At 49.0% G+C, this 26,181-nt stretch overlaps 2 protein-coding genes across 5 annotated transcripts; both read left to right on the top strand.

Moving 5' to 3' along the window:
* The first annotated feature begins 659 nt into the window (after positions 1-659).
* Positions 660-12,440, top strand: LOC146287557 (uridine-cytidine kinase-like 1). 3 transcript variants are annotated; one of them, XM_084699920.1, is made up of 15 exons: positions 660-806; positions 1,754-1,950; positions 2,761-2,867; positions 3,624-3,794; positions 3,903-3,974; positions 4,783-4,972; positions 5,073-5,134; positions 6,414-6,430; positions 8,597-8,695; positions 9,965-10,058; positions 11,033-11,095; positions 11,182-11,304; positions 11,470-11,577; positions 11,780-11,936; positions 12,275-12,440. In XM_084699920.1, the coding sequence occupies exons 1-15, from the start codon at positions 712-714 to the stop codon at positions 12,349-12,351; spliced, it is 1,632 nt and encodes a 543-aa protein (XP_084556046.1). In that variant the 5' UTR covers positions 660-711; the 3' UTR covers positions 12,352-12,440. The 3 variants fall into 3 exon arrangements, with proteins under 3 accessions (XP_084556046.1, XP_084556045.1, XP_084556047.1); XM_084699919.1 differs by lacking the exon at positions 6,414-6,430 and adding an exon at positions 7,436-7,455; XM_084699921.1 differs by lacking the exon at positions 6,414-6,430 and adding an exon at positions 7,436-7,455 and having other exon boundaries at positions 664-806; positions 1,781-1,950.
* A 2,102-nt stretch (positions 12,441-14,542) lies between these two features.
* Positions 14,543-25,505, top strand: mpv17 (mitochondrial inner membrane protein MPV17). Of its 2 annotated transcripts, XM_084700469.1 has the most exons (8): positions 14,543-14,672; positions 15,187-15,271; positions 19,509-19,624; positions 20,228-20,320; positions 22,445-22,540; positions 24,327-24,359; positions 24,466-24,518; positions 25,063-25,505. In XM_084700469.1, the coding sequence occupies exons 2-8, from the start codon at positions 15,199-15,201 to the stop codon at positions 25,130-25,132; spliced, it is 534 nt and encodes a 177-aa protein (XP_084556595.1). In that variant the 5' UTR covers positions 14,543-14,672; positions 15,187-15,198; the 3' UTR covers positions 25,133-25,505. The 2 variants fall into 2 exon arrangements, with proteins under 2 accessions (XP_084556595.1, XP_084556596.1); XM_084700470.1 differs by lacking the exon at positions 20,228-20,320.
* The last annotated feature ends 676 nt before the right edge of the window (positions 25,506-26,181 follow it).

The raw sequence follows: 26,181 nt of genomic DNA on the forward strand, positions 1-26,181 counted from the left end.
TCAGGTAGGTACACTAAATGGCCAGGTCAGTTTATTGTGATGGACCCTGGTTTACTATAAACAGTTATTCATAAAGCTGACACCTATATCAAAGGCGACGTATATGACTTGCGACGTATTTACATAAAGAGCCTATACCATGCATAGTAGTATTTACATAAAGGGCTTATACCATGCATATTAGTATTTACATAAAGGGCTTGTACAATGCATAGTAGCCTAATAGGTGCAGCAGATGATCTAAGTCCTACAAGGGCCCAGTTCTACACTGCTCGTGCTGTATTATTTTAAGACAGGGGGCGCCAATAAATGATGTTGTTGTTCATATTGTTGCGCAGAGTTATGCAATATTGTAAGATGATCACATCAACATATCCAAGTAGGCCTAGCCTTCAACGTCGTACAACAAGATGTCAATACAACAGACACACAAAAATTGCGTCAGGTACATTTAAGAATTTAATCCAAGGAGTGCATCTTCATATTACCCTATAGTCTACGTACAATCACATCAAGTGTACGTATCCTAACATACATTTCCAATTCCGACCCCAGCTAAACTCTTCATTCGACATCAGACTAAAAGTTGACGTTATGCGTCCGTTGCACGCAGCGGTAACCATCTTTAGAAGTTTCCCTAAACAACAAGGTGACGTCAGCACGCTGTCTCTTCTCACATGTAAACCGCGCCGCGTAGTACGAGATGGAGACATGGCTCTGACAATGAACCAAGCTGCTGTCGATGTCGGCACTCAGCCTACAGAGAAAGCTGATGAAGACGACAGATCTGTGCCCAGATCAGACAGGTATTTATCTGGGGAGTTTGAAAAGGTTTTTGACTAAATGAGAAAGCAACGGATGAGACGGGTGGCTAGGTAGCGCCGGTTAGATAGCCAAGTACTACTTGAAGTAGCTTGCTAGCCAGTATTGTACAGCTAGGCTACCTATGTTGGTAGGTGGGATCATCGACAAAAACGGATTTGAGCAATTAAACCAGCTATATACTCAACCTTTTAAGTTAGTGATACTAGGATAAGTTCCAGTTCTCTAAATGGAATCACTAAATGGCAGTGCGGAATGATGAATCAATTTGACCAGATAGCTTGCTAGCTAGTTTGCTACTACTTGCACAGCTTGATATGTGGCAGCTAGCTAGTCTAATGCCTTGCTGATTGAATGCCGATAGACGTGGCATTGATGGTGGGAACGAGACCATGTGTTACTCTGACCTTCTTGACAATCGTTTCCCAGTTGTTGTTATTATAATTGACTGTGTCACTCAAGTCAGACGCTATTTCGACCAAATGATGACAGCCTTACTCATGCGAGTTCCATCCCCATTACTGGCCGGGCAGCCGTGTGATTTCCTGGGGAGCTGTGCCGAGGTTTGCCGTCTCTCCCTCGCTCACACGGACAGAAGTTGCTACTGTAGCTAGCTAGCTACATCACTGTGGAGACATGGAAGTAAGAGGCGTCCAAAAGTTTATGGACATCCTCTTTTCTCTCTTCAGAACATGTTTAGTACATTTAAACTGCTCATGTCGCAGTGGGACGGGCGTGAGCTAAAAAGGCATTTCTGATGGTGAATATGATTGTCGAGGTCACTGCAAGCCATCAGTGATTAAACCTGTATGTAATCTCTTTTACCTGACTGCTCAACGCACAGTACCAACTCTGATGACAGTGATTAGTTAGTTTCTTGAGGTAATCTGTGTCTGTTCTCTCTGGTCCTCCGTGTCACACGTCGTGGCAGCGGAAGCGGAGACGATTCCCTGGACAGCCTTCTCAACTGCCCTTTGACATCCTCTCTGTCACCGCGGAAACGGACGACCAGCCAGAGCAAGACCGAGCCCCCCCTGCTGAGGACCAATAAGAGGACGATCTACACGGCCGGGCGCCCACCCTGGTACAACGTCACCGGCACCACCTTCAAAGAGGCCTTCGTCATCGGTGACACATTTTCGATCTGTCTCCACTGACTATTTGTCACCCAAAACACAAGTTTGATTAACTAGTGGAGTTAGAGGATATGGTGAGGGAGAGGAGGGAGGTAGTGTCTAGTGTATATAGCAGCTGTAGTGTCTAGTGTATATAGCAGCTGTAGTGTCTAGTGTATATAGCAGCTGTAGTGTCTAGTGTATATAGCAGCTGTAGTGTCCTAGTGTGTATAGCAGCTGTAGTGTCCTAGTGTGTATAGCAGCTGTAGTGTCTAGTGTATATAGCAGCTGTAGTGTCCTAGTGTGTATAGCAGCTGTAGTGTCTAGTGTGTATAGCAGCTGTAGTGTCTAGTGTATATAGCAGCTGTAGTGTCTAGTGTATATAGCAGCTGTAGTGTCTAGTGTATATAGCAGCTGTAGTGTCTAGTGTATATAGCAGCTGTAGTGTCTAGTGTATATAGCAGCTGTAGTGTCTAGTGTATATAGCAGCTGTAGTGTCCTAGTGTATATAGCAGCTGAAGTGTCTAGTGTATATAGCAGCTGTAGTGTCCTAGTGTATATAGCAGCTGTAGTGTCCTAGTGTATATAGCAGCTGTAGTGTCTAGTGTATATAGCAGCTGTAGTGTCTAGTGTATATAGCAGCTGTAGTGTCTAGTGTATATAGCAGCTGTAGTGTCTAGTGTATATAGACTGCTCATAAGGAGTTGTTTTGTCAACAGTTTTGAATCTAATCAGTTTGATGTGTTGCATTAGCCTCTCTTTTTCAGTGGGTCGACATGGAGACACTGGATAAAAGGTTCTAAAAACATGTTTCCTGTTGCAGGCTTGTGTGGAGGAAGTGCTTCTGGGAAGACCACCGTAGCCAATAAGATCATAGAAGCCCTCGATGTTCCCTGGGTGGTTCTGCTCTCCATGGACTCCTTCTATAAGGTACAGTAGCTCTGGGTGTGCTGGTTTTACAGCCTGGGGTAGCTGTGATGGGAGGGTCTTTCCAGGACCAGTAGAATAATACAGAAACTGTTGATCGTACCTCAAGTAAAGTTCATGAAATGTGTTCTAACAAGAAGCGTTTGGGTGTGTGGTGAACAAGGCCAGACTGAAGGGGGTTTCAGTTGATGCAGAACATGGCTGACCACGTCACTGACTCTGCCTGCCTTACACGTCACCTACACTGACTTTGCCTGCCTTACACATCATATATTCAACTTTGTAGCCTTTTCAGACGGTTGTTTTCACAATATCAATCATATTAGCATGAATTATGTGATATTTAGCAGTAAATGATCTTCAGGTGAGTTGATCCTTGAGGCCGTGCTGTAGTCTGTGGAATAATATGTGTTCCCAAGAGACTGGTCATTAATCCTAATTGGAGGTTTAATTGCTTCAACGCCCTTGCAGATAAGTGAACTAATGAAATAATTATGAATTCTGTCCTTAGCTGGGTTGGGCCCAGGAGTCAATGTTTTCTGTTAAATAGAGAAACACTGTTTAATTAGTAAACAACTTTACTTTACTCTGCCTCTATCTCCTATGTTCATTCCACTCCTCCTCAACCCCTCTCTCCTCCTCCTCTCCTCCTCTCCTCCTCTCCTCCTCTCCTCCTCTCCTCCTCTCCTCCTCTCCTCCTCCTCCTCCTCCTCCTCTCCTCCTCTCCTCCTCTCCTCCTCTCCCTTCCTCCCCCACCAGGTCCTGACCAGAGAGGAGCAGGAGTTGGCCTCCAGGAACGAGTATAACTTTGACCACCCGGAGGCCTTTGACTTTGAGCTACTGGTGACAGTGTTGAGGAAGCTGAAGAAGGGCAAGAGCGTCAAAGTTCCCGTCTACGACTTCACCTCCCACTGCCGGCGCAAGGACTGGGTGAGCGCCGCACGCGCATGTGTGTGTGTGGGGGAGGGGGGACACACCAAACTGCACACACACCAAACTCTGCATCCTGTAGGAATGATGTGTGTGTTCTCTCTCCAGAAAACTGTGTATGGAGCCAATGTGGTCATCTTTGAGGGGATTCTGGCTTTTGCCAACAAAGAACTTCTGAAGGTGGGTGAGACATGTGCAGTGCAAATTTGCACTACATAATGGACTTCACATGAAACAATTACATTTTCAGTTTGTGCACATGGTCTTTGTGAGCACCGTGTGTGTGTGTGTGTGTGTGTAAACACAGAGGAGACAGACGGATATCTTAAAACACAAGCAACACAAGGACCAGCAACAATTTTTTTTCTCCAAATTTTACATTGTCGTCAAAATTATTGCAATATTATCGCTAATATTCGATATATTGCCCAGCCCTAATACCAAGGGTCCAGCAAGCACACATACCTTCCCAGAATGGCGTTTTAGCGTGTGATGTAGAGCAGAGGTCTGTGACCTATCAGAGGCTGTCATGCATATCACACTCCTCATCCGCCTCCTCCTATAGGCTGACAGCTCTGCTGACCCAGCACCGCTTTGTCTGGTTGGTCGGTTGTTAACGAGTAAATTTACAGCAGGCTGACTGTCTCGTTGGCATTCTTGAGTAATATCTAGTCACACACACACACTGCTGTCCTCTCTCTCTCCTCCTGAGTAATATCTAGTCTCTCCTGTTTTCTCTCTCCTGTTCCCTCCCCCCCTGCTCTCTGTATAACTAGCTCTCCTGAAGCATGTTAGCGCTGCCTGTCCCCTGACTGATGAAGGCATGTTGAGCTCAGTACTGGAGCAGTAATGTCAACAGGGTTTTAGTTACCTGTCTGTCTCCTTTTCGTTTCCTATTTGTTTCGTCTTGGCCTGTCTGTCTGTCTGTCTGTCTAACACCCAACTCTCTGTAGAAGCATATCAGTGACGTTTCTCCTGCGGTCCACAGCTGCTGGACATGAAGGTGTTTGTGGACACAGACTCAGACATCCGTCTGGTACGGCGTCTGAAGAGGGACATCTCGGAGCGCGGCCGCGACATCAACGGGGTCATCAAGCAGTACAACAAGTTTGTGAAGCCGGCGTTTGAGCAGTACATAGAACCCACAGTACCAGTGGCTGACATCGTGGTGCCCAGAGGTGAGGGGAGGACACTAGGATAGAAAATAAGTGTGTGTGTTCTTGTGTTGTGTGTGTGTGTGTGTGTGTGTGCGTGTACTCATGTGTGTGTTTTTGTAAGGGGGAGAGAACTTCGTAGCGTTGGACCTGATTGTGCAGCATGTCCACAGCCAGCTGGAGAAGGTAGGTGACAACACAGCCACGCCCCCTCCAGGCATGGCCACGCCCCCTCCATACACGACCATGCCCCCTCCAGGCATGGCCACGCCCCCTCCATACACGGCCACCCCCCCTCCATACACGACCACGCCCCCTCCAGGCATGACCACGCCCCCTCCAGGCATGACCACGCCCCCTCCATACACGGCCACCCCCCCTCCATACACGACCACGCCCCCTCCATACACGACCACGCCCCCTCCAGGCATGACCACGCCCCCTCCATACATGACCACGCCCCCTCCATACATGGCCACGCCCCCTCCATACATGGCCATGCCCCCTCCATACATGGCCACGCCCCCTCCATACATGGCCACGCCCCCTCCATACATGGCCACGCCCCCTCCATACATGGCCACGCCCCCTCCAGGCATGACCACGCCCCCTCCAGGCATGACCACGCCCCCTCCATACATGGCCACGCCCCCTCCATACACGACCACGCCCCCTCCATACATGGCCACGCCCCCTCCATACATGGTCACGCCCCCTCCATACATGACCACGCCCCCTCCATACATGGCCACGCCCCCTCCATACATGGCCACGCCCCCTCCATACATGGCCACGCCCCCTCCATACATGGCCACGCCCCCTCCATACATGGCCACGCCCCCTCCATACACAGCCTTACAAAGGATATCAGATGGAATGCTTTAGGTCTCAAGACGAGCCCCAGGTGGGGTGGCTAGCGACAGGAAGGAACCTCCTCCTCCTGATCCTTGAGTTTCCGCTGTTCTACCTTTACTATTTCCACGTCGTTGTGGATGAAGGCATCTGCTGAATGAATACAATGTATAAGGAGACATCTCAGCACTGTGTTCGCAGCCTCAGAGATATCTAGTAGAGCACCCATGTGTGCACTCATCCCTGTTATTGAATCTGAGCACTGGCCACACACACACTACACACACATACACACATACACATAATATAAGGCTACTGGCCCACGGCTCATCTGAGATGATGGAAAGGAAGAATAGAAGTGCTTCTCACAGCCAGTGGCTTTGTGTGTGTGTGTGATTAATGGGAGCTTGAGTTGCAGCATGAATACCACTGCTTGATGGGTCTGTCTGGACTCCCTTCATTAAAGGCTTGTGTGTGTTTGGGGTGGGAGAAAGGGGTGCGGTGGAAAGAGGCATTGAATGCTTGTCTCATTTCATGGTTTTTATTTCTCTCCCGTGTGTTTGTGTGTGTAATGAAATACTTGCTGTACCCTGAACCCCTTTAACCATCCCAGCGTGAGATCACAGTAAGGTATGACTCCCCACACACCCCTGCCTCTCTCTCTCTCTCTCTCTCTCTCTCTCTCTCTCTCTCTCCATACATCCCAGAATAAGTCCTGTATGTGCAGAGCTACGAGACTGGCCACACCTCCTTCTGCCTTCACCTCCATGTGTTCAGGGTGCTGTCCCTGGGGGGGGGGGTGTCTGCGGCTCCACCCAGCTCTGCCGCCAGCCGTCATGAATCAGACACACCTTTTATACTGTGTATAAAAGATAGTGAGAGACTGCTAGGCTAGCACACGCATCACTTTGACGACTGAGAAATCGTGAGTGACTATGCCTGTCCAAAGCAAGCATAGGCAGTGGTAATTTATCATTTGTTTTGAAGATTATTTCCCTCCGGAAAATTGATATTATCTGATTTACACTACTTAGATTGAGCATCTAGTTAGTGTTCCTCAGTTCCCAAGTTTATTTTTAAACTGCATTATCATATTATTTTAGTGAGTACTCATAAATAATGACAGGAGTCAGATGGCTGCGCGGTTAGGAAATCAGGATATTCATCATTACGTTGTGTCCTTGGGCAAGGCCCTTCACCCTACTTGCCTCGGGGGAATGTCCCTGTACTTACTGTAAGTAGCTCTGGATAAGGGCGTCAGCTCTACAACTACAAATAACTAATGTAGGAAATCAGTTTGTTTTGTTACGCATTTCAGATTTGTTTTTATTTATTGTTTTTAATTGATATATCGGAATATCAGATTTTTTAATCACCAAATATTTGTATCGGTATTGGCCTTAAAAATCCTGTATCGGTCGGGCTCCAACACATACACAGATTTGGACTGGAGCACAGAGCCTTGGACGCCCCCTCCTCCCTCCTCCTCCTCCTCCTCCTCCTCCTCCCCCTCAGCTACACCAGGGATAGGGGCTGAGCTGCTCTCTAATGGCGATCTTTTTCTCTGTCCTCCTCCCTCTATTCATTCCTCCTCCCTCTCCTCTTCCTTGGCGTCTGCCTCCTTGTGTTGTGCAGAGGAAACAGCGCTGGGACATGTGAGGATAGCATCCTGCATCTTCCTACCTTAGTTTATAATATCAAGAATCCCTCTTTGGTTTTATTCCCAGCGTTATGTTGTGAACCTCACACCTCAGAGCCTAACGTGTTAGCTGACGGGCTGTTTTCTTTATCTTTTGATTGTTTATATTTTTGTAACAGATTGCTTGTTTGTGGTGCATCCCTTTGGTGTTGACTGGCTGCTTCACGTTGTGTTCAGAACAGCTGCTGTGCTTTGTAGTGAGGCAGTGTGCATATCTTGCTCCTCTACTGGCAACAACAGTGTGTCATACCCACGCTCATAACATGTCATAACAGTGTCTTCATTGTAATAACATGTAATATGACTTCCTGACACACACCAAGTCAGCAAATATTTAGGCCTGCATGCAACACATCCACATTCAAATGAATACAATTACATACTTTCAAATTCATTGAAATGAACGTTAATGTCAACATCAATACAATTGTACAGATTATAACAAATATAATTGTATAAAAATATAATACAATTATTATAGATTAAAATGTATACAATTTAATATTTTAAATATAAATGTTATACATTAAAATGTGTATACTTTTCCAGTGATACTGGGTTGTAGTGTGATGAGCATCTGGAACACACTAGACAACACCATGCTGTTGTTGCCAGAATGACCTCCTTCCGCCGTCCTGCTCTGTGTGTCATCCCAAGAACAGTCAAATATCAGTGTGTGTTTTCCTATGTGTGGCTCAGTCTGGTGCCTGGGGGCCACAGGTGCTTGGCCTTCCCCTGTAGGGTCATCTTAACTACCCTGTGCCAACGCAGCCTTCAGAACCCCCAGGGCTGGGGGGGGTAGCTATGTGGAGGCTCATAGCTTTCAGCCACCCAGTCATATTAGATCAGAGAGCGGGGGGGGGGGCGACAGTGAACGTAGGATCAGGTATAAACACTGTGTTGGACAGAAAGACCTGCCCTGTGGCTCCCCTTTATCAAACGACACCAAACCCCACATCTGCAGGCGCAGGCTGTATTGGAAGGCTGCAGTACTGCTGTCTGGAAACAGGGGGCAGTATTGTGACTGTGTATGGCAGGTCTGCAGTACGGCAGTCTGTCCACCGGGGGGCAGTAATGTGACTGTGTGTGTATGGCAGGTCGGCCCTGGCCTCGGCCCACCAGGGTCAGCCCCTCCCAGAGACCCTCAGCGTCATGGAGAGCACTCCTCAGGTCCGGGGGATGCACACCATCATCAGGTGAAGAGCTCTCTCTCTATCTCCAGCTGTCTCTCTCTCTATCTCTATCTCTATCTCTATCTCCAGCTGTCTCTCTCTCTCTCTATCTCCAGCTGTCTCTCTCTCTCTCTCTATCTCCAGCTGTCTCTCTCTCTCTCTCTCTCTCTCTCTCTATCTCTATCTCCAGCTCTCTCTCTCTCTCTCTCTCTCTATCTCCAGCTGTCTCTCTCTCTCTCTCTCTATCTCCAGCTGTCTCTCTCTCTCTCTATCTCCAGCTGTCTCTCTCTCTCTCTCTCTATCTCCAGCTGTCTCTCTCTCTCTCTCTCTCTCTCTATCTCCAGCTGTCTCTCTCTCTCTCTATCTCCAGCTGTCTCTCTCTCTCTATCTCTATCTCCAGCTCTCTCTCTCTTTCTCTCTCTCTATCTCTATCTCCAGCTGTCTCTCTCTCTATCTCTATCTCCAGCTGCCTCTCTCTCTCTCTCTCTCTATCTCTATCTCCAGCTGTCTCTCTCTCTCTCTCTCTATCTCTATCTCCAGCTGTCTCTCTCTCTCTCTCTCTCTATCTCCAGCTGTCTCTCTCTATCTCTATCTCTATCTCCAGCTGTCTCTCTCTCTCTCTCTCTCTCTCTCTCTCTCTATCTCCAGCTGTCTCTCTCTCTCTCTCTATCTCCAGCTGTCTCTCTCTCTCTCTCTCTCTCTATCTCCAGCTGTCTCTCTCTCTCTATCTCCAGCGGTCTGTCTCTCTCTCTCGCTCTCCCTATCTCCAGCTGTCTGTCTCTCTCTCTCTCTCGCTCTATCTCCAGCTGTCTGTCTCTCTCTCTCGCTCTCCCTATCTCCAGCTGTCTCTCTCTCGCTCTATCTCCAGCTGTCTCTCTCTCGCTCTATCTCCAGCTGTCTCTCTCTCGCTCTATCTCCAGCTGTCTCTCTCTATCTCCAGCTGTCTCTCTCTATCTCCAGCTGTCTCTCTCTATCTCCAGCTGTCTCTCTCTATCTCCAGCTGTCTCTCTCTATCTCCAGCTGTCTCTCTCTATCTCCAGCTGTCTCTCTCTATCTCCAGCTGTCTCTCTCTATCTCCAGCTGTCTCTCTCTATCTCCAGCTGTCTCTCTCTATCTCCAGCTGTCTCTCTCTATCTCCAGCTGTCTCTCTCTATCTCCAGCTGTCTCTCTCTATCTCCAGCTGTCTCTCTCTATCTCCAGCTGTCTCTCTCCCTCTCTCTCGCTCTCTCTCTATCTGTCTCTGTATATGTCTGTCATACCCTCTAACAATGTGTGAATAACTGCCTCTGACAGGAACAAGGATACGAATCGTGACGAGTTCATCTTTTACTCCAAGAGACTGATGAGACTCCTGATTGAACATGCTCTCTCTTTCCTGCCCCTCAAGGTGGGCTAGCCCTGCACACACACACACACACACAGACCAACAACACACACTTACAATAGGTAGGACTTTTTTCTGTAAATAGTTTTGTTCTCTGTAAACAGGTGTAAGATCATAGGGTTCTTTGAGAGTGGTTCAGCAACACAGACAGCTCAGAACCAGTGGAATGTCAAAAATTAACAGCCCGCTACTTTTCAGCCAATTATGTTCCAGCACTTCTGTTCAAGCCAATCAAGTTAAGGGAGTCGGGCTTTCCTCCTTGGCTTATTTTGTGAAACCCGTCAATCAAACTCTATCTGGAGCATTAAGACAACTAATTGTGAATTTATTTTATAAGATTGCCTGCTACAGTTTCACAGTTTCACAAAAACTTACAGGTGTCTTCTCTCTCTCCTGCTTGCCCCCTCCTCCTCCTGCCCCCTCCTCCTCCTCCTCCTGTCTCCTCCTCCTTGCCCCACTCCTCCTCCTCCTCGTCCTCCTGCCCAATCCTCCTCCTCCTCCTGCCCCCTCGTCCTCCTGCCCTCTCCTCCTCCTCCTGTCTCCTCCTCCTTGCCCCACTCCTCCTCCTCCTGCCCCCTCGTCCTCCTGTCTCCTCCTCCTCCTCCTCCTGTCTCCTCCTCCTTGCCCCACTCCTCCTCCTCCTGCCCCCTCCTCCTCCTGCCCCCTCCTCCTCCTCGTCCTCCTGCCCAATCCTCCTCCTCCTGCCCCCTCGTCCTCCTGCCCAATCCTCCTCCTCCTCCTGCCCCCTCCTCCTCCTTCTCCTCCTCTTCCTTGCACCCTCCTCCTCCTCCTGCCCCCTCATCCTCCTGCCCCCTCATCCTCCTGCCCCCTCCTCCTCCTTCTCCTCCTCTTCCTTGCACCCTCCTCCTCCTCCTGCCCCCTCATCCTCCTGCCCCCTCCTCCTCCTGCCCCCTCATCCTCCTGCCCCCTCCTCCTCCTGCCCCCTCCTCCTGCCTCCTCCTCCTCCCCCCCTCCAGGCCGTGTCGGTGGAGACCCCCCAGGGTGCCTTCTACGAGGGGAAGAGGCTGAGCGGCCAGAGAGTAAGTCCCACCACTAGCCCTGGCTCGTGAGCCCAGTGTGTGTGTGTAGATCACAGTGTAACTAACAGCCCAGTGTGTGTGTGTAGATCACAGGTGTGTCCATCCTCAGGGCAGGGGAGACCATGGAGCAGGCTCTCATGGCTGTATGTAAAGACATCCGGCTGGGGAAGATCCTCATCCAGACCAACCATGATACTGGAGAACCAGAGGTACACACACACACACTGAGAACCAGAGGTACACACACACACACACACACACACACACACACACACTGAGAACCAGAGGTACACGCACACACACACACACACACACACTGAGAACCAGAGGTACACACACACACCCCTCCCTGATGAGGTGTGCTTGTCCCCCAGCTGCACTACCTCCGGCTGCCCCGGGACATCAGTGAGGACTACGTGATCCTGATGGACAGCACCGTGTCCACTGGAGCTGCTGCTCTCATGGCTGTCAGGGTGCTGCTGGTGGGTGCTGCCACACACACACACACACACACAGGCACTGAGAGGCCCCCCTAACCTCTTACGAAATGTAAATAGAGGGAAGTTTACATAGTCAACAGTGGACAAGGTCCATGGTGTCTAAACTGGAGGTAATGTTCAACTTCACAGCCTCTCTGCCCCCTCTCCCTCCCCTCTCTCTGCCCCCTCTCTCCCTGCCCCCCAGGACCATGATGTGCAGGAGGAGAAGATCTTCCTGCTGTCTCTGCTCATGGCTGAGATGGGCGTCCACTCCGTGGCCTACGCCTTCCCCAGGGTCCGCATCATCACCACGGCCGTCGACAAGAAGGTCAACGACCAGTTCCACATCATCCCTGGGATTGGTGAGTACAGCCTACCTCCCTCTCCTCTCTCTCTACTCCTCCCCTCTCTGTCTCTATTCATCATCCATTCCTTCTCTACCCCCTTCTCTCCCTCTCTCTTTGTTATTGTCATGAATGATCATTGAGGAAGTGTCATTGGCTGATGACCTCATCTGGGGGGGGGGGACGTGTTCCATCTTGTGAGCCGTTCAGGCCAACCTGTGAAATGAATCAGCAGGGATTCTGACTGGGGTGTTGAGTCATCTGTTTCACTGCAGGTCATCTGTTTGTCATTTAGAGGGAAGCAGTAACCATGACAATATGACTGACTGCTCTGCTCTCTCCTCCTCTCCTTCAAGGTAACTTTGGGGACCGCTACTTTGGCACGGACGCACCCTCAGACTGGTACGAGAGTGATGAAGGGATGGACTACTGAAGGATGGAGGAAAGATGGAGGGATGGAAGAAAAAAGGGTGTTTCACTATACAAGCACTTTGCAATGTCTGCTACTGAAACCTTTTCTACCCCCCCCCCCCCCCCCACCCTCCTGCCCCCCTCGCCCTCCTGCCCCCCTCGCCCTCCTGCCCCCCTCGCCCTCCTGCCCCCCTCACCCTCCTGCCCCCCTCACCCTCCTGCCCCCCTCACCCTCCCTCCCCATCAGTGACACCTACAGAGAGAGACAGAGAAAGAGATTCAAAATGTGTGTGGGAGCGTCTGATACTGTTACATGATTAGTTGCCAGTTTTCCCATGTGTGAAACCACGGTGACGAGGTCCTAAACAAGGTAACCATGATAACCAGGTCCTACAGTGTTAAGCACTGTAACCATGGTGACCAGGTCTTACCATGGTAAAATGCAGGGAGATTGAAGGCTGTTCATTACTTATCATGTGGTCTACCTCCGGCCTGGTGTCACGGTGGGGTTTTAGGTTGGTAGTTTAACATAGACATAATGAATACTAGACCTTTTTCAAGTATATAAATGGGCTTCCTTATTATCTCACTGCTTTTGACACCATCAGTAGTTTGCCGCTGCAAATCGTCCATCTCAACTCGCGTGTGATTACTGAAAACCACCTAGAGGAGTGTGGAGTATTGAGACTGGGCCACAGAGGAGTGTGGAGTATTGAGACTGGGCCACAGGGGAGTGTGGAGTATTGAGACTGGGCCACAGGGGAGTGTGGAGTATTGAGACTGGGCCACAGAGGAGTGTGGAGTATTGAGACTGGGCCACAGGGGAGTGTGGAGTATTGAGACTGGGCCACAGAGGAGTGGAGTATTGAGACTGGGCCACAGGGGAGTGTGGAGTATTGAGACTGGGCCACAGGGGAGTGTGGAGTATTGAGACTGGGCCACAGAGGAGTGTGGAGTATTGAGACTGGGCCACAGAGGAGTGTGGAGTATTGAGACTGGGCCACAGAGGAGTGTGGAGTATTGAGACTGGGCCACAGAGGAGTGTGGAGTATTGAGACTGGGCCACAGGGGAGTGTGGAGTATTGAGACTGGGCCACAGAGGAGTGTGGAGTATTGAGACTGGGCCACAGGGGAGTGTGGAGTATTGAGACTGGGCCACAGGGGAGTGTGGAGTATTGAGACTGGGCCACAGAGAGGAGTGTGGAGTATTGAGACTGGGCCACAGAGGAGTGTGGAGTATTGAGACTGGGCCACAGGGGAGTGTGGAGTATTGAGACTGGGCCACAGAGGAGTGTGGAGTATTGAGACTGGGCCACAGGGGAGTGTGGAGTATTGAGACTGGGCCACAGGGGAGTGTGGAGTATTGAGACTGGGCCACAGGGTTTCACTGATTCCAAGGTGTCTTAGCTGAGGGGGGAAGACTAGTAATCAGTATTTACTAATAAAGGGATATCTTTGCCATCTTTGTGTGGTTAAAGAATGTAGACTTGAATCTGGGCGATGACATGAGGTGCCTCCGTGTATAATGTTGACATTTCTCTGGATGATATACTTGAATGCTTTTATTTCCACTGTAAATTATTTCCTTGCCAATGTCTAAAGAGTAAATGTTTATTAAACTCTTCAAATGAAAATGAAAACGTGACGACCAGTACTTCTATAAAAATAACTTTTAATGTTTACAAAATTGGTTCTAGACTATTGGTTTAGTTTAGACCCGGTAGAAAACCCACGTTATTGGAATTTCTTTGAGTTCCTGTCGGTAAAGCACGGGGCTGCCCCGCGGCATCGTCAGACTGAAGAACTGTCTTTTGTTTCTTACTGGAAATGCACGTGATCATTTGGTTACATTGTCTAAAACGGCTCAGTTACATTTAGGATTTGTCTGTAAACTAAAAAGTTATGTTGTGTCGGTGTGGTTGAGCAAGATGGTATTAAAAAGAATCAGTTTATAACCCTTATTCCCAAATGCAACTTTACACACACAATACACATTTCCATGTTACCATTTTGTTAAAAACAATAAAATAATATAAACTGAAATGTTTAGTTAGTTTTTCTTGAACGCGTTGCCGTATGGCCTTTGTCAGTTTCTTATCAGCGTCCTTCATCACGCTACAAAACCCAGGGAAACAGACTCGGCCTTCAACAGCACTCAAGGACTCAAGTTAGACTGATGTACTGATGTGCACCACCAGTGGGCGACATACTCCACCATACGGCTTGTTTATAGTGGAAGTGACGTGTTGCCCGGTGTTCCTTTGCCTCTCGTTTGGACCGTAGGAAACGGGCATGTAACACTTTTATTCTACTGTCTCTCTGCATCGGTGTCAGTATAACCGGGTGAGCCTTTTAGACATGTTGCTATTCATCTTACCATAGTCTCTTGCTGTGTAACTAAGTACAAACTATTTTATTGGAGAATCGTACTTGCTGTTGCGTAAGTGTAAGAACTCCAGTTCAAGAAGTAGAGCCAGAAACTGTCATGCTGAGTTGGCTTGACAGGACTATAACACGCCGACCTGGCTTTATATCTCATAGTATAGAAATATTTGGTAGTGTTTGTTTGAAAACGTGTTTTTAATGTATAAATGTTCTAACATTTTGCTAATGCGTAGCGTTGTGGAGTTGGGCACGTGCCTTTTATTAGTTAACAGCAACCTCGAGATGGAGCACGTCTCTCGCGCAGGGCATTGCATGTTGGGACTTACGTAACGAGTAAAAAACCCACTATTTACTTTTTTTTTTTTTTTAAGTATGGCATTTGACCAGAGGTTAAGCATTCTAATAGAAAAGCCAATGCATTGTTGCTTTTTTCATGCTTATATAATAAGCTGTGTGTGTGTCTGTGTTGCAGAGGTGGGTAATAATGTCTGTCCTGTGGAGATCCTACCAGGCCCTGATGATCAGGCACCCCTGGTCTGTCCAGATCATCACAGCAGGTAAACACACACACACACCCCTGGTCTGTCCAGATCATCACAGCAGGAACACACACACACACACCCCTGGTCTGTCCAGATCATCACAGCAGGTACACACACACACACACACACACACCCCTGGTCTGTCCAGATCATCACAGCAGGTACACACACACACACACACACACACACCCCTGGTCTGTCCAGACCATCACAGCAGGTACACACACACATCTCTCTGGCAACTCCCTGAGATTCCCTCCAACGCTCTTTGGGCTGAAACCCAGAACAGGGAGGTCAACTCCATCTTAGAGACTATTCCCATTGGAGGGAAGGGGAGCGGAGGGGAGGGGAGCGGAGGGGAGCGGAGAGGAGAGGAGGGGAGGGGAGGGGAGGGGAGCGGAGGGGAGCGGAGGAGGGGGAGGGGGGGGAGGGGAGGGGAGGGGAGGGGAGGGGAGCGGAGGGGAGCGGAGGAGGGGGAGGGGAGGGGGGGGAGGGGAGGGGAGGGGAGGGGGAGGGGTGAATCTAAAACAGGGGCTGACCGGCCGGTATGTAAACATCACCTCATTCTGCTTCCTGTTGACTCAGTGACGGTGTAACTTGTACCACTCATGTTTCCGTGGTGCCCTGCTAAGGATGTGATTGGTCAGAGGAGGAATGCAGGGCAAGGCAGGACATCCAATCAAATCTTCATGTATATATTTGTAGATGTCTGTGAAGATATTACATTTATGTATTATTACATAGTTTGAATTTGACTGCTGATCAAGAGGTCCCACAAGATGGCAGTAAAGAACAGTTCTACAGGGCTGGGACAGGACACCTGGCCAATCAGTGTCTGGGATCACAGGTCACCTGGCCAATCAGTGTCTGGGATCACAGGTCACCTGGCCAATCAGTGTCTGGGATCACAGGTCACCTGGCCAATCAGTGTCTGGGATCACAGGTCACCTGGCCAATCAGTGTCTGGGATCACAGGTCACCTGACCCATCAGTGTCTGGAGTCACAGGTCACCTGACCCATCAGTGTCTGGAGTCACAGGTCACCTGACCCATCAGTGTCTGGGATCACAGGTCACCTGACCCATCAGTGTCTGGAGTCACAGGTCACCTGACCCATCAGTGTCTGGAGTCACAGGTCACCTGACCCATCAGTGTCTGGGATCACAGGTCACCTGACCCATCAGTGTCTGGAGTCACAGGTCACCTGACCCATCAGTGTCTGGGATCACAGGTCACCTGACCCATCAGTGTCTGGGATCACAGGTCACCTGACCCATCAGTGTCTGGAGTCACAGGTCACCTGACCCATCAGTGTCTGGAGTCACAGGTCACCTGACCCATCAGTGTCTGGGATCACAGGTCACCTGACCCATCAGTGTCTGGGATCACAGGTCACCTGACCCATCAGTGTCTGGAGTCACAGGTCACCTGACCCATCAGTGTCTGGGATCACAGGTCACCTGACCCATCAGTGTCTGGAGTCACAGGTCACCTGACCCATCAGTGTCTGCCCACTGGAGAGGTGAACAGTGACATGCTGTCTAGTGTTGGTGCTGTTTAAACCCTCTCATCTTTAATAACTTTGCTACTTCACCCTGACTCACCTTGCACCCTGCATCACTTGTGTCCTCCTCCATCACACTCTCTCTCTCCCCTCCTCCTCCATCACACACTCTCTCTCCCCTCCTCCTCCATCACACACTCTCTCTCCCCTCCTCCTCCATCACACACTCTCTCTCCCCTCCTCCTCCATCACACACTCTCTCTCCCCTCCTCCATCACACACTCTCTCTCCCCTCCTCCTCCATCACACACTCTCTCTCCCCTCCTCCTCCATCACACACTCTCTCTCCCCTCCTCCTCCATCACACACACTCTCTCCCCTCCTCCTCCATCACACACTCTCCCCCCTCCTCCTCACTCGGTCTCTCTGGAGGGGCTCCTCCTAGACGACAAGTGTGTGTGTGTGTGTGTATGTGTGTGTGAGCGGAAATGATTCACTTAGAGAATGTCAACAGCATGTCGTGTTTCAGTGTTGCGTTACCGTGGTGACAAACCCTGGTGAGATGCCAGGCCCAATGTGGTTCCTGTGAAGGCTGGATGCTATTATGGGATAGTTTACCTTACCCCCCCCCTATACACACACAACCACAAACCCGCTCTGCCCCCCCCCCCCCACACACACACACACACACACAGGAACTGTCTTTGTAGCATGTCTCACATCTGGCGACACTCTGGCTTGTTGTGAAGGGACAATTGGTTCCTTGAGGATAGGCTCCGCCCAATAACTTAGTCACAGCCATGCCGATTGGCCCATGAGCACTAACGTCATTTAGTTTAGAAGTCTGTTTACTGCTTTAGTCTTGTTTGTTGCAAATGGATGTGTGTGTGTGTTTGTGATAATCCAGTTAGTTATTTCTGCTGCGGACATTTTGGAAAGCTTCCATAAATGTTCTGGAAGGCTTTCTATCAAGATTCTGCAGGGAGGGATGAGGGAGGGGGGAGCGAGGGATGACTGAAGGAAGAGTCCAGTGTCAGTACGCATCTCAAAGTCACAGTGTAGCGAGGTCCGGACCAGGTCAGGCCGTCATCATCATCAGCTAAACGCTCTGTATCCATCTCTCCTCCTCTCTCCCTCCATCTCTCCTCCTCTCTCCCTCCTCCATCTCTCCCCCTCTCTCCCTCCTCCATCTCTCCTCTCTCCCTCCATCTTTCCTCTTCTGTCCCCCTCTCTCCTCCATTTCTCCTCCTCTCTCCCTCCTCCATGTCTCTTCCTCTCTCCCTCCTCTCTCTCTCCTCCTCTCTCCCTCCTCCATCTCTCCTACTCTCTCTGTCCCTCTCTCTCTCTCCACCATTTCTCCCTCCCCTTTGGATGAGCCAGGACAGCAGGGGGACAGCTGCCAACTTCTCCCCAGACCGCAGCACTTAGCCTGGGCTGTGTCCAGCCCGCCTCCAGCCTCCCCTGCCTCTCCATGGCTCTCCGGCCTCCAGGGGCAGAGTCCTTGGCTGCCTCGCTCTGAACCAAACCCTTTTTTTTTTTTTTTCATGAAGCAGTTGATTTGATCCAAAACAAGGAACAGTGGGATTTGAACTTGCAACCTCCTAATCTGTCAGATGCTCTAACCACAGTGCTCTGGGTTTATGAGGAGGTGATGGAAGGTCGTTTGGGCGGAGCCCAGGTCTTATGTGGTGTTGTTAAGGTTTGTAAAGGTTACCTGGAGTTGGGGGGCTGTTCGCCAGACAGGTTGAAAGACAATTTCTCTGAATGAACAGTTACAGTGTTGAAAGTGTGTGTTGAAGACAGAGTCCCTCAACAGATCCAGGGCCACACTTCAGTCTCTGAACACATGAAAGCTGTAAACACTGACATGAACTTAAGACAGGAAAGATGATTATTCTTCTAATATACAATCAGTGTCTTCTGTTGTGTCTAAGTGTATGCTCTTTGTGTGTGTGTGTGTGTGTGTGGGGGGGGGGGGGGGTACGTGTGTGTGTGTGTGTGTGTGCCGGTAAGAGACAGAGGGAGAATGAAAGCACACATCAGATGTCTCGCTTCCAGCAGTCTTGAGTTCTGGTGACATTTCTAGACAGGAGCTGCAGTGTGTCATTAAGATGCTCCTTCTAAGGAGCTGCTTCTCTGGCTGGAGCAGACCTGCATGACCTCAGGAAGTCCCTACACACACACACACACACACACACACACACACACACACAGGGAGAGGCAGAGGAAGTGGAGGCAGAGGAAGGCTCTCTGAGCTAGTTTGAGGCAGAGCAGATCGATGACCAGCACAGGGAAGGAGACTGACATTTACTTCAGAGAGGAGGAACAGCTCTGTCAACATGATGGACACACACACACACTTGCCTTCCATTGAGATTCATATCTCAGTTGCTTTATAACAGTCTGCATAATATTGTGCAGGGCTACAGTTTATCTGCATAGTAGACCAGTAGAGGATCCTGGATGTTGTTAAAACCTGACTTCCAGGTTGGAAGCAACCGGGGAAGGGACAAGGATGTGTGTTTGAATCTGAACACACATCCATACTGGAAACACACACAGCATAAACACTGGATGGCATTTTGGCCATGCTGTAAGCTGTCTATAAGTCTCATAAACTCTGATGTACGTTAGGCAGCAAAGATGGCTGCTCACCTGTTCGTCTCCTCCTGATAGTCACCTTAGGTCCTCAAGGCCTTGAGTGGACATGGAACCCTGTGGGAACATTCTCCTCCCTCTCTCCTCCAGGCTCTCTGGTTGGGGCTGGTGATGTCATCTCCCAGCAGGTGATTGAGAGGCGAGGATTGGCCAATCACAACGTAGCCCGGACAGCAAGGATGATGAGCATAGGTTTCTTCTTTGTGGTGAGTCTTCATCCCTCATCCCTCCTCCCCTCATCCCCCCATCTTTCCCCTCCTCCCCCCATCCCTCCCCTCCCCCCCTCATCCCTCCTCCCCCCATCCCTCCTTCCCCATCCCTCCTCCATCCCTACCCTCCTCCCCCCATCCCTTCCCTCCCCTCCTCCCCCATCCCTCCCCCATCCCTCCCCATCTCCCCTCATCCCTCCCCCATCCCTCCTCCCTCACCCCTCCTCCCTCCTTTCCTCCTCCCTCCTCTGTCATCCCTCCTCACTGTGTGTGATAGGCTTTTGGCACCATCCCAGATCACCCAGTGTGACAAGAGAGAGAGGGGGGGGAAATTTGTGTGTCCTCTACTGTACACCCTGGAGGAACACTCCTGTGTTCTACTGGGCTGTGTTCCGTCAGAGTTGCGTAGGCAAAGTTTATTTATACTGTAATCTCCTTAACTTCATACAGCTCTATTGTCTGTGATGTTGCTGTAGCGGGGTGTGATACCATGAGCGACCAGAGAGGGCAGCATTTCTGACCATGTTTATATTTACATCTTTACACACTTTATCATCTGGGATTCATTCACATGCAGTCTGACAATGTGTGTGTGTCCAGGGCCCTGTTATTGGAGGGTGGTACAAGGTTCTAGACCGGCTCGTCACCGGGACAACCAAGACTGCTGCCCTGCAGAAGATGCTGGTGGACCAGGTGTGTGTGTTACAGTATGTGTGTGTGTACAGTATGTGTGTGTTACAGTATGTGTGTGTGTTACAGTATGTGTGTGTTAGCACTGGCCACGGGTGCGAGTGTGTGTGTGGTAATCCTGTCTGAAACAGGAATCTAACGTGATGTTGGGGCATCTGAATAGCCTGAGGATAATACTGCCCCCCCCCCTAAAGCCAGGAGCAGCACAGCAAGCTCTTTCACAGAGATTTCCAGTTTTCTATTTTTGAACATCATTTTCTCCTTACAGGGATTCCATGGCTTATAATAGAGACCCAGTTTGATGCTGTCCACCCTCCTACAGACTGCATCCACACACACACTGTCCTTTTGGCTGACTGGGGATGTGTGTGTGTGTGTGTGTGTGTGTGTGTGTGTGTGTGTGTGGGGAGGGCGGCTGTGATGATGGTGTGTCTAAACTGTAAACTGGCTTCATTAGCAGCGCTGACTGGAGCCTGATCACTCTGAGTTCCACTGGAGCGCTGCTCTCTCCAGAGCCTCGGTCCTCTTCCATGTCATAACGTCTAGAACAGGGCTGTAGGTTACCCAGTTCAAGTATTTCAAATCTAACAAAGTATCAACAAAGTATTAGAATAGAAGAAAAACATTCTTATTGTCCATCCATGTTTCCCTGTCATCACCTTCAATCAACAAAAATCACTTACATTCTTGAATCACTAAATATGTTTGACATTCATGCTGTACATTCACTCAAACCTTAAAGATTTTCGAGACATTCCCTGGTGACCAACCTGTTCCAGCCTCACTGTATGGATGTTCTGAGACGGTTTACCGAGTTCAGTTGTACAACTACACCAGGAACAAACCAGCGTTTGAACTTGCTCTCCTGGGTCATTCTGAAACCTATGGGGCTCCGTTTGTTAAAGGTTGCACCTCCGTTATTCCTGCTCAGTTTTTGCACATTTAGCACAAAGAAATGCAGCAGAATTTTGAATGGTCACTTTTTTAAACATTTAGAGGGAAATTAATCTAAATACATGTCATAACTTAATCAGAGCAATGTTCTTCAGTATGCAAAATAATATTTTATAGAAATGTTAAATGTAAATGTTAAATGTAAATGTTAAATGTCAATGTTATATCTAAATGTTAAATGTGTAATTAGCAAATCGATGCCTATTGGCCAATATAGCAGATGCCACCCGCCTCTTGTTTGGGGGCGCGGCTGAAAATGATGACCTGGGGAGGCTGAGAAAAATCACGTGGTTTCCAGAAAAATCCAGAAAACACTAGGGGGGCGTGGCTAGCTAAATGTGTGAATTACACATTTAAGATTTAGATTTAACATTTAGATTTAACATTTAGATATAACATTTACATTTAACAGTTCTGTAAAATATTATTTTATTATTCTGCATACTGCAGAACATTGCTCTGAATAAGTTATGACATGTATTTAGATGAATTTCCCTCTAAATGTTTAAAAAAGAGACAGTTGAAAAATCTGCTGCATTTATTTGTACTAAATGTGAGAAAACTGAGCAGGAATTACAACCTTTTACAAACGGAGCCTCATAGAAACCAGCGTTTGAACACTCTCATTGCTCTCCTGGGTCATTCTGAATTGCCGGGCAAAGGCCGCTTAAAGCAGGAAAAAGTAAACAACAAAGTCTGTAAACGTGCAGCATTGTCCCTGGCCATGAGAGTGGTTGTTTAATAAACGCTGAAACAAATACGTACATGCTCTGCTTGAGTCAGGGTGGATTTGAAGGTTTGAAATTTCTGTTTCAAACTTTAGTTCCAGTGGAACTTGGAGGGTTATTGTTAGTAGTGTAAAGGCTCGTTATTCAGCCACTTAGCCAATCCTGTCAGAGGAGGAGATGTGTAACAACCAATCACCTGTCAGAGGAGATGTGTAACAACCAATCACCTGTCAGAGGAGATGTGTAACAGCCAATCACCTGTCAGAGGAGATGTGTAACAACCAATCACCTGTCAGAGTAGGAGATGTGTAACAGCCAATCACCTGTCAGAGGAGGAGATGTGTAACATCATGTACTGTGATGAAACCACCGTGCTCAGCAGTGGTCAGACCACATCCCGTTTTGTCCTGGTGTTCTAAATCTGTCCGTGTGTCTGTGTGTGCAGGTATGTTTTGCTCCCTGCTTCCTGGCATCGTTCCTGGGGATCTCAGGGAGTCTGAACGGGCTGAGCCTGGAGGACAACATCCACAAGCTGGAGAGGGTGAGTACAGTCCAGGACTAACCTGGGGCTGCAACAGTACAGTCCAGGACTAACCTGGGGCTACAACAGTACAGTCCAGGACTAACCTGGGGCTGCAACAGTACAGTCCAGGACTAACCTGGGGCTACAACAGTATAGTACAGGACTAACCTGGGGCTGCAACAGTATAGTACAGGACTAACCTGGGGCTACAACAGTATAGTACAGGACTAACCTGGGGCTACAACAGTATAGTACAGGACTAACCTGGGGCTGCAACAGTACAGTCCAGGACTAACCTGGGACTACAACAGTATAGTACAGGACTAACCTGGGGCTGCAACAGTATAGTACAGGACTAACTAATTTAATAATGTGTTCATTTAACAAATGCTTTCATCCAAAGTGATGAACCTGCAACATCTTGATCTGCAGTCAAATGCTCAAACACCCATCCCCCCCCCCTGTCTCTTGGTACTTGGGATAAAAGCGACCCCCCCCCCCGTCTCTCGGCTAGGGCCAGCTGACTGACTGGACTTCACCAGTAGAATGACAAGTTGTTTATGCTGAAGGAGGGAAGGTGGAGATGGAGAGCTATAATAATGGCCAGTGACTCATATAAAAAGGGGTGTGGCTCATTCACCCCTCTGCTCCTTCTCTCCTTCATTCTCTCTCTCTTTCTCGTCCCATAATAAATGTAAGGAAGGCGATAGAGTTCAGATGAGGCTGAATGGCCAATCACCTAAATGTCAGAAAAGACAGAAAACTAATGACAAATGTTCTCATGAAGCAGGTCACTGTGCTGTGGGACTGAGGTGAAAGGCAGTAATGGGATTAGACGATAATGTTGTTGAACCCTTCATATAAGGGGGAACCTTGGTTAGGTCAGATGGAACCTTTTTCACATTTTATATGTTTAGCTGACACTGTTATCCAAAGTAACGTACGAATAGAGCATATAAAAGGCTTGAGTCCAGGTGGAACCTAGTTTAGGTCAGGTAAACCTAGTTTGGGGGCTGGTAGTTCAGCTGAACTTGGCGTTCAGAGGACCGGTGTCTCCGCAGGACAGCAGAGATTATCAGAGCTCTCAACATTGCAGTTTTAATAAGTCATTATTTAAGCATGAAAAATGCCCCAAAATATATATTTCAATACAGGAAGTGAAGGGGGGGGGGGAGCGGGGGGGGGGAGCCCCTAGCTGTGCCACAAGGCAGCCTGGCACTCGTCATCAGACCCGGTCACGCCCCAGAAAACAAACAAAAGATTGGAAAAGACGCAGTTTCAGGAACATTGTGTGTGTTTTACTCCGTCTGGTGACCTTTAAGGTGATGGGAGGAAGGCTTGTTAACAGCTGTGGGCTTGTTCAGGCCCAGCAAGAGACAGGGTTTATACGGTCTGGAGTGGTGAGGGGGGGGGGGCGGGGCGTCACCGGGTGGGCACTCTTTGACCCGTGGTTGTTAACGTGTCATCGTCACCTCGCCAGGGGACAGCCACATGTGACGCGTTTCAGACCAGGGGGCTGGTGTCTACACGTGACAGGAACACAGCAGGGGTGGAACACATAATACAGACCTTGGAACAGCTGGACTGTTCGTCTGACGGGAGAGATGTGAGGGATGGATGGATGGTTTATGTGGAAGTGTGTTAGAGAAAATGTTTCTGGTTGTCTGCATGTTCTGATTGAGGAGCTAGTCAAGCAGATCTCGAGGTCTCAGTTTCCAATCCCCCGTACCTTGGCTCAGATGGAAACGTGCCAAATGAACACAATATTCATGTCATGTTTGTACTTCTTTCTCATGTTCAACAGGATTACACCGATGCCTTGATCTCCAACTACTACGTAAGTTAGTGCCTATAAACTGTCGTTATATACCGTTTATTGCAATGATCATACTTCTTAGTATTAGACATGACGTGCGTGTATGATGTGCTTGTTGTGTTTTCAGCTGTGGCCTCCCGTGCAGATTGCCAACTTCTACTTCATTCCACTGCAGCACAGGTCGGCCTCCACACTCTCTCTCTCCTCCACACCCTGCTCTCTCCTCCACACCCTCTCTCTCCTCCACACCCTGCTCTCTCCTCCACACCCTGCTCTCTCCTCCACACCCTGCTCTCTCCTCCACACCCTGCTCTCTCCTCCACACCCTCTCTCTCCTCCACACCCTGCTCTCTCCTCCACACCCTGCTCTCTCCTCCACACCCTCTCTCTCCTCCACACCCTCTCTCTCCTCCACACCCTGCTCTCTCCTCCACACCCTGCTCTCTCCTCCACACCCTCTCTCTCCTCCACACCCTGCTCTCTCCTCCACACCCTCTCTCTCCTCCACACCCTCTCTCTTCTCCACACCCTGCTCTCTCCTCCACACCCTGCTCTCTCCTCCAAGCTTACATGATGTTCATCTAGCAGATTGGAGATTTGAACCTGCAAACTCTTGATCTGCTCTAACCACTGATCTGTACTTGATGAGTAAACGTCCTCTGCTGTTGTGTGTGGGGCTGAGGAGTAGACCCCTCTTCTGGACGTACTGTTCTCCTGTTCACAGACTGGCTGTCGTTCAGATTGTAGCCGTGGCCTGGAATTCCTACCTGTCTTGGAAAGCCAATAAGATCTGACGGATCGCCACAGGCCCCGCCCTACCTCACCCTCATAGGACGGTTGAGGAGAAGTGTACCATTCACTTGTCCTGAAATATGTGAAGTTAGTAATGAAACATTCAAACTCAAACTTTGAGCAGTTTGACTACATTTGTCTTGTTCATTTAGTCTATCATCAGATGTGTTGCTAATAAATCACATTCTGGATGTTTGAGAGCTGTTTACTCAAATAAGTGAATAGGCCTACCATCAACATTGTCTTAAATGTAGGTTACTGTATATAACAGTAGGCTAAATGTTTTTATAGTCAATTGCATAAAAATTGTACATGAAACTAGTACTTTGAAATGTACAAATCCTTTTCAATAATAAAGTTGTAATTTATCATCAATGTTGACTTGGATGCTACTTAAGACAATCGCGACTCCTATGTGCAGCCTATCAGGCCAATTGGTCAAAGATATTTCATTAACTGTCACGCACGCACACAACCTGCACGTACACAACCTGTATCCAATATATTCAAGTCTTTATCCGGAGGACCATAAGAGTTCGATTAATGTATCACTTCATTAAATGATTTTTCACAGCGTTTTCCATCCCCTCTCGCACTAGCCAGTTCAGCACCACGGACAGTTCCCTGCTCTGAGACGCGCGCTTCTGTCGCGTGCCTCTGCTCATCATCTCCACGATGTGAAACCGTGCATGAACTCATCGCGACGTAAAAAACAGCGCCTGTATGAGCTAATACAGGCTAGATCAATTACACCAACACTCCTCAACATAAGTTCCAGGATTTGGGGTATCAATTAGATGCATTATGTTTGGGACATTTTATGTTCACTAAGTCTAGGCTACCAATAGCTGTCAAGTATAGTTTACAATTTACCTCGCAGACTCAATTAGGGTAATTAGCCCGGTTATCGGTAAACCGGTGGCGGGGGGGGGGGGGGGGGGGAGAACATGTCCTCTGCTCTGTCCAGCAGACAACAGCCGCTCAAACTCGTTCCCTTCAGTTCCAACAGAGACGCCTAATTTACAGGCAGTTTATGCTCTCGTGCTGACGT

This window comes from Hypomesus nipponensis, chromosome 6, assembly GCF_054491055.1.
Source record: "Hypomesus nipponensis isolate SF chromosome 6, ASM5449105v1, whole genome shotgun sequence".
NCBI classification, from domain to species: domain Eukaryota; kingdom Metazoa; phylum Chordata; class Actinopteri; order Osmeriformes; family Osmeridae; genus Hypomesus; species Hypomesus nipponensis.